Source organism: Pectinophora gossypiella, unplaced genomic scaffold, assembly GCF_024362695.1.
Source record: "Pectinophora gossypiella unplaced genomic scaffold, ilPecGoss1.1 Pgos_31, whole genome shotgun sequence".
Taxonomy (NCBI): Eukaryota; Metazoa; Arthropoda; class Insecta; order Lepidoptera; family Gelechiidae; genus Pectinophora; species Pectinophora gossypiella.
Window position 1 is genome coordinate 399,270 of NW_026063241.1, and position 8,607 is coordinate 407,876.

General features: G+C 33.7%; 1 protein-coding gene across 1 annotated transcript; it reads right to left on the reverse strand.

Moving 5' to 3' along the window:
- Nucleotides 1-4,776: 4,776 nt before the first annotated feature.
- On the reverse strand, nucleotides 4,777-6,353 carry LOC126380922 (uncharacterized). The gene is made up of 4 exons (XM_050030491.1): nucleotides 6,185-6,353; nucleotides 5,930-6,019; nucleotides 5,273-5,652; nucleotides 4,777-4,802 (listed from the first exon to the last, which is right to left on the reverse strand). Coding segments are annotated over exons 1-4 (498 nt in total). The 5' UTR covers nucleotides 6,187-6,353.
- Between the last annotated feature and the right edge of the window lie 2,254 nt (nucleotides 6,354-8,607).

The following is an 8,607-nucleotide window of genomic DNA, read 5'->3' on the forward strand; positions in this document are numbered from 1 at the left end:
ACAATTAGTAAATTTCGCAATCATAGGTTATCTGAAACAAAATAAATAATATATTAATACTTAGATATTTGAGAGTTAGAAAACACATTAATATTAAACTTAAAACTCACTGGCACTTATTTTAAATCAAGCAATCAAAATTGATGACACGTTGTAGACTAAGAGGCGCTAATTACTCACTAAATAAAAACTAGTAATGCTTACCTGAGTATGACTGGTGATGAGACTGCACTATATTGTCTAAACTTTCATTTCTTGCCGCCACTTCAGAACCCATTTGGTACATAAGTTGAAGTGCCTTGTATAGAACGTTATCACGATTGTTATGTACCACGTACTGGGCTCTAGAATTCAGTTTCACGCTTACTTCACTATCTGTCTCTTCCGTATGCAAAATTTCGAGTTTGATTATATATTTAGGAATATCGGGACTCATATTTATGATAAACGAGGCTTCTGCCGAAGATAGTTGTAGCTGCTGTCTCGACATGATCAAAATTGATAATCAGGGAGGATATACGTGTTTAGGTAACTCAGAACTGTTTGCTATGAAAGTAGACAACAGAATGAATTATTTCTTCAAAATAAAATAAAACTGCTGAGTCTAAAGATAAAGGCAGTTGTATGAACTGTTGAGCTTGCAAATTCCAACCTAAGCTAGTGAATAGGAAATAGTATAACTTATTCATTCTGTCATATAGGGTTTGCCTTATAGCTCATGTTACAAATATGAGTTAGTTGGACTGCCACGTGATCTACCTGCAGTATTTTTTTAAGAACATGTCTCTACTTGTTTAAAGCAGGCGTAAGCAGTTATGTTATCAAGGAATGACTTTTGTTAAAAAATAATATCTATAACCCATCAAATCCAAGAAATACCACGTGAAATTGCAATTCCAGCTATAAATCTTGTATGAATATTATATTTTTTTGTTATAAACTTGTATGAATGTCAAAAGATATTTCGAGAATTTGATGGTCTTCAGTTTAAGTTTTGCTTCCAGAAAAATAAAAACAAACATGAATTTTAATACTTTATTACAGTAAAAACATAAACATAAAATTCTAGGTATAGACCTCCCCTCAATCAACCGGAGGGGAATGGAGCATATACTCCACTGCAATTTGTGCAAGCGTTTTGCTAGTAGCCCTCAACGGCTTAACGTGCCTTCCGAAGCACAACATATATTGGTTCTTAATACTAATTAAAAGCTAAATTTTAATCTGTTGATATATAAAACTCAAAATATTTTTTTATGACCCCACGACAGAGTTGAAATCTGATCTCGTAATATAACACGTTTATCGTCATTTGACGATAGTGCTACCTTATTAACAGATTGTGTAAAAATTTCGTGTCTAAGAGATTTAAATATAATATTCTTTTTTCGGATCACATCATTTTCCATCAAAACTTTGTTATAATCCTTAAAATGCATATTTTTAATCACAGACTTTTTTGTTCCCTTAGCCTTTTTTAATTCTATTTCTTCGGTCTTGATAGAATACAGTTTAGATCTTAAGCCTACAAATTCAACAATAAGTTTGCCGCCTAACTCGTCTTTAAACAAGCCAGGTATCTTTTTATTACGACAAATAATCTCATATACATTGTTTTCATCATAATTACTCGTATCGAAATACGATTCAAAGCTCAGTTTTAGGTCTTTGTATATGTCTTTGGTTTTTATATAATACAAGAAACTGTCAGTATCTGTATAACAAATATTAATATCAGGTCCGTAAACTGGTTTCATTACAGAATAGTGAAAATCGTACATATGGCTTTTAGAAATCTCTAAAACCGTAAAACCTATATAAATAGGTTTATCTAAAGTTATTGTTTCTGGTTTCATCTGAATTGCAATAAAATTATCTGTAAAAATAGTTGAACTATTATAGTTGGGCCTTGATATTAAATGCTCCGCTGTTAATTGCTTCTTGGTCTTATTTCTTGAATCCGACCACTGATTTACTAATTTTACATTTAACCTTTTCTCAGTGTCCTCTAAAGTTTTACCAAAAATGCTATTATTTAGTAATTTGAAGAAGTCCTGTTCAAATTGAGACTTTGCTTTTTTACGCAACTCTGTATTTAAATCGATATATTGTTTTAAGAACGGACTTTGTTGAAATTTGATAGCTCTATGAATTGTCTTTAATTTTAAACCATGTTTTAAGCATGTTTTTAGATGCAAATAGTGAATAACGTACCTAAATTTGTCGTATAAATTAGGAATTAATTTCGAAGTTTTTGATCCGGGGGGTTTAAATTTTTGAGGACAAAATGGAAGGTCGTTGTGTAAGTCATGCAGATGATCAGGATATTCTAAGTCTACTTCAAAGATATAACCGTAACTCGAATTATCTGGAATGTTAAGTATATCAAGAGAATCGATTTCGGTTTTGGAAATTAATTCGAAATTTGAGTGTGGCAAAAAACCACACATTGCGAATCCATATAGATTGTTACAATCTATGTATAATAAATAGCTCTCTGCAATTTTAGAATCATAATCTGACAGGTACCTATTATTAGCTTTCGCGTACCTAGTAGAACACAAACAAACTCCTCCGCGAATACCTTTTTGAATCATACGAATTATTTCTAAATCTTCTATAAGTTGTAATTTAACTTCAGTCTTCAGTAACATAGCATCAAAACTTAAACTTGGAGCAGTCATATAAAACGCTGGATCTAACCTATAGTTATTTTTGCACGTTGCGCGAAAGTTTTCGAAAATATCGGCTAATAACAGTACATCAGTTTTTAGATATATGTCGGTATATTCACCTAGATTTTTCAAATTAAATGTTTGCCAAACACTTAATGCGTGATTATAATCAGACTTAGAAACGACTTCGTCGCTTATACTGCTATAGAAGCACTCTCTCGGTGGTAACTTATCTTCCGTGTAAGATTCCCAGTTAGTCATGTATTCATAAGGATAAACACCTTTACGTCTTAATAAATTAAATTGTCGATTTTCAGGATAAAAGTGTGCCAAGTGTGTAAAACCGTCTTTATTTATATTTTCTGCTAATTTCTCTAAACTGGTGCCCAAAAATTTGAAAGAATCCACAAAACGGACAGGTACGTACTCTTGCTGACCTTGGTGATTTATTGTAAAGAATTTAGTAAAAGAAATATAATTCTCTTTGGTTTTGGCTATCACTTTAATGTCACCAGCAATGTTTGCTAATTCACGTATAAACAGATGACTGTCATAGCCTGATAAATTATGAAAAAAAATGGGGATGAATTTCGGCAAACGAAAACGAATATTACAGTAAGAATGTGCAGCACCGCGATAGCGACCTGTTAAATGACAGTGGTCCCTAACTTTGTCTTCAAATAACAGTTTGTTACACAAGTAGCAATAATGGGACTTAGAAAAACTTTGCTTTTCTTCATCGGTCAAGGGCAGCATTTTAACAGGATTGTTAAGAATATCATAAATTTTTAATACATCTCTTCTAAGGTATTCGATAAATTTGTCGACGCAATCCTTACCGCGATAGGATACATACCGATTTAAAGAGTTATCGTAAGAGCAAACAACATAGTAACCAAATGCGGAAGGCACATGCTTTTGTAGATTTCGTGTGCACTTGTCCTGCTCTATATTATTATTTGGCTGTAATAAAGACTCGAAATCTGCGTAAATGACAAATGGCATATCCTGCATTCTTTCAAAATGTTTGAACTGTATGATAGAGCCTTGGTCTGGTAAAATGGTTTTGACCCCACTACATACGTGTTTGTCAAGTTTATCTTGGTTGCTAAAGAAGATCATACACTCATCACAAAAAAATATTTTACGGTGATGTTTTGTTATCTGCGTTCTGAGCAATCGACTTAAATGTCTTATCAAACAATAGTGGGACTGAGTTCCGTTTTCTAGTAATAGAAGATTAACATGATATTTTCTTTTTCGTTCAGTCTTGTAGAGCGGACCAACTACTTCGGTTTTGTTTTTTAGAGTAGTTTGGAGACCGTAAATATTGACACTGATCTTTGGATTATTCTTTTGAAATATCTTTATGTCGTTTAAACCGACCGGGAAAGACATATTGCTGGTGTTAAGCACAGTATCAAAGTGAGGATAAGATGATGTTCTGTTTGCATTATTTTTAACAGGAAATAGCGCTGCCATAATGCACCACAAGAAACAAAAGCTATCTCGATTTTGTATGTTAACGCAAGCGCGTCTAAATTTAATGCTTTTAGGTAAATCAATAAATGCAGAACCTCTTAATGGATTATATTTGTTGATGTTAACTTCCAAATATAAATTCCCTACGAAAGACCACTCGCTGTCACGCTCTTGAAATTCATCAATTTTTGTAGAAATTATATGACTAATTTTAGAAAACAATTCATCGAAATCATAGTTTTTATGCAAAACTATGTTTTCTGTAGCGAAAGACTTTGTTTCGGTTGTATTATCATTAGGCAAAGAGAATTCTGCAAAAAAGTCAAAGTTAGTTTTGATAGTATCAAAGGCTTCGCGACGCGCATCTAACAGGGCGCGCAGGCGTCGGCGCAGTGCGCGCAGATACGCAATCGGTGGCCTGGCTCTATACTTTTCTTCATTCTCGCAATGAACCCGGTATGACGCGATACGACTGCGAAATGCGCTGGTTATCTTTTCTATACCTTCACATTCTATAATAGAGCTGTTATTTTTATGCAAAATACTTCGCAAATGAGCGGAAAAAGCTTTACTTTTTATAGATAAATCGCAAACTGAACAATAAACGGACCTGGTAACTTTAGACATCTTGAGGACAATAAGGAGCTATTACAATATAATTTAAAAGTTAAAACTAAACCAAAGAGATGTAACTAAAGAGATGTTTCTCCTTTAAAGTTCAAGATATTTGCTTGTCGAATATTCGAACGGCAGAGTCGCAGCTCAGTTAGTTTGTTAGATAGTTATGTAAATATTAGAAGAAGAAAATATAGTGTGTGTGTATTGATATATTTTCCGTCGTGGGATATCTAACTTTTATTAAGTAAATTATAATGCGCTAATAGAATTCAAAACTATTTATATTATATTTCATAGAACCCTAAAACACATATCTAGCATTAAGTCACTAAAGCAAATTAAGACAATTTTAGAAAAATAAAACATGAAAGTTTAAAATTAAAGTAGTAAATAAGTAAGATGGCATTTAAATGTACGGGTACGTGAATAACCGTGAGAAAGCGAATTTCATTTCTTATTTGCGAAAAAAACACCTTCTTCTGTAAATTGCTTCTTACAGCATCGGACAAATTCTCGTAACGGCACCAGCTCCGGCGCGTCGTTATCTGCTTGATACTTTAAGCTTAAAGTCGCTTTCTCCCACCGGTCCTTCGGCTGTACCTTACGTATGTCTTTGATATTGTAGAGCCTTAGCTCTACAAATAAGTCGCCGGTGAGATCGGCTGTACGGCGCACAACTCCGTCGGCTACTCGCTTGGTGAAGGCCGACTTGATCTGCTCGGTAGCGTTCTTGTAGCGAGCCACGTCGTCGTCGCTGTCGCTTTCCAAGCACCAGCCAGAAGTCTTCTTTAAGGCTTTTTTTGGTGGCGAAGCAGCTCTGCTGCTCGAAGGCTTGCGCTTTGATGCCGTTGATTTCGGCTGCTTTTTCTTCTTGGAACTAAAGAAATAAAAGAAAGGTTTAAATGCTTATCTCAAACTACAAAATGTTTTGTTTCTTACTTAAAAGCAGATAAAAATTAAATTTGCAGCTTTCGCAAAATGAGAAAAAAAATATTTCTAAGTACTTTTGAAATAATCAACAAAACGTGAATTGTGCAAACCTATACGTGTAAGTTTGGTATAGAAAATGATCCACCTTAACAAAATTATAATTCCTATAGCAATAGCCCAGAACTCTCTAACTCATATTGAAATTACTAAGATAAAATATTCACCTCACTGAAGCAGTTGTGTCGTCGTCCGAATCCAGATGTTTGATGTCCGGGTTGCTCCTTCTAGCCCGCTTCTCATACTCAGAGTCCGACCTATCAAGAGAACAAACTAGTTTTAATTTCAATATCATATTTTTTTTAAACACTAAAAATGCACTGGAACACTAAAGAAAAACTGCAATTGAAATTTGAATTTTCATTAGGTCTAAGTTAAAGTAAAATAAACTTAAAATAAGGAAGAAAGTAAAACTTACGAACATTATTTCAACGCAGTGAATCCTCGTTGTGAAGCGTGTGTGAAGTCTTTGCAGCTATGTAGGCAACGAGTTGCAAAGGGCTGAACTTTGAGGATGTCGAGCGTAGATGAGCACGCAGATAAGTACTTAGCACTCGCGAGCGATTCAATCACGTCAAAAAAATATTGTGGTCTGAGTAAGTTCATGGTTTTTAATGATGCAAGTTGCACAACAGCCACCAGGAGTTGACAACATTTTTCTAACCTTAATTACTTACCTCTAGATAAGAGAAAAAACACTAAATTAGAATTTATGTGTTTGCATTAATGTTGATTTTGATTTGAGTTAATCATTAATAGTCGATATAGCGTGGTTTCTAGGATTTGTGCCCGGTTAATGGTAATAGGTTCGTCCTATTACATTAACCTACCCTTCGGGTTATAACTTAGGGCAGAATAGTAAGATTTAACATCAGACAAAATGCCTAGTATTTTTTATTCTCGTCAGGTATGTACGTTGTATTTAATCCTTTTAAAAAGTTTAGCGTGTCTAGAGATATGTTTGTTGTTTAGGATATAATTTATTTTTTATTTGTAACCAATAATTAAACATATCTAGCGAGTAGTGGGTATCTATAACCACCTCTGCATACCCCTTCGGGATACATACGTGATGACAATTTTATACTTATTTAAAATGTTTGTTATTTCTGATTCTTACACAGCAAAATTTGCAAAGTGTGGAAAACAAAAATATCATTTTTCATTTGATAATTATTATTGCTAAGTAATTTGAAACGATACACTTCAATAGGACCGCATTAATTCAATAAAACCGCCGCTGATGGGAACCGAGTACAGTTCACAGAATAGTTCATTTGTATTTTTCAAATCAAATCAATAAATATTTATTCGGACAACAGCAGATTTTTTACTCTAATATTTTTAAAGATTATTTTTGGACTTAACAAAAGATTATAGTGAGGTGAGCAACGTCGTGTATGTACCTAACTAACTATATTGAATATAATATTTTATACCAATTATACGTATAACTACATACATACATAAACTCACGCCCATAATCCCTAATGGGATGGGCAGAGCCACAAGTAATCAAAGACAACTTGCAGCTACAGTTGATACGAAGTCCTAAGATGGATATGGTGAACCTTACAGTGACAGGGGATCAGCATGTAGCCCATAACAATTATTCATCATGTTAGAAAGGACACAATCCCTATGTCGGATTTTACGACATGTACTTCATTTAAGTCATTATCATTTGCGACTTTTGTAAGTAGTTACGTAAATTGCTTCGAAATATTTTGTCAACTGTACACATACACACATAACAAACATCTAACACAATCAGCAAAACAGATAGATAATACGTATACACACAAACAAAGCACATTTAACTTGTCAGCAAAAATGAACGGTCGCTGCATGAGAATAATTATTAGGGATCTGCAAGTCAAAAGTTATTTATGAATCGTCGATGAATAACGTACCTTTCGAAGCCATGAAGTACCATATATTTTCTTTTACCATATAAAAAGAATCATAATAGCCTTTCTTATCGATCGCAGTTATCAACCATGTCAACATATTTTTTGTCAGTGTCAATTCTGAGCACGGTTGCCTTTATTATTTGACCGAGATGACGCAACTTTCTCCTTAAAGGCCAAGCAGGGAGGAGTATAGAAGTGTATTCCTCATATCCAATTATTTTAACATCATAAAACTCGCACAAAATCCATCCACGGGCGATAATTCTCACTTCCAACACACTACCAATTTCGAGAGTCTGCTGCATTGTTATAACCTTGTTTCCAAACAAATGTTCATAATAATCTGAACCCACCTTTTATAATAGTGTCCTTATAAATTTAAAATACTAATAATTAAATATAGTAATATATAATATAAATATAATTTAAGAATACTGTCTACATTATAATACAAATTGTGGCGGTATCATTACTTCATTTCTCCGCTGAACAAGGAGGAAATATCATAATCAAAATCATATCTTACAAAAATGTCTAATCCACATACTTACTTCTTATTTTGAAAATTTACTTTATTCATATTCAGAACCTTCACTTTCTAAACACGTTGCGCTTGTTAGTTAAAGCAAAAACTTGGACACCTATTCTTTACCTACAAGTTTATGATGTCGTTTTGTTTCGGTAAGGACTACAGATGACAATGCGACATAAAAACGATACCGTTCAATCAAATCGTATGACAATGTTTTAGTTCGTGATTCCTGTTCAGAATAAGACTTTTTGATCTACCAGGTTCATAAGTTCAGATAGCAATTTGCGATCATTTGGTTCATAGTGTTGAAACAGTGCACAAGAGTTTTAGATATATCCTTGTTGTCCGTTGCGGTACTTAAGTACACGATGTGGAACAGTACCTGCTGGAAGGTTACTTA

Excerpts from the sequence above, each read along its gene's own strand:
- LOC126380922 (XM_050030491.1), bottom strand. Across the intron at positions 5,653-5,929 it reads GACACAACTGCTTCAGTGAG|TTCCAAGAAGAAAAAGCAGC; the intron begins GTGAATATTTTA and ends TTATTTCTTTAG. Across the intron at positions 4,803-5,272 it reads ACGAGAATTTGTCCGATGCT|CTCCTTATTGTCCTCAAGAT; the intron begins GTAAGAAGCAAT and ends ATATTGTAATAG.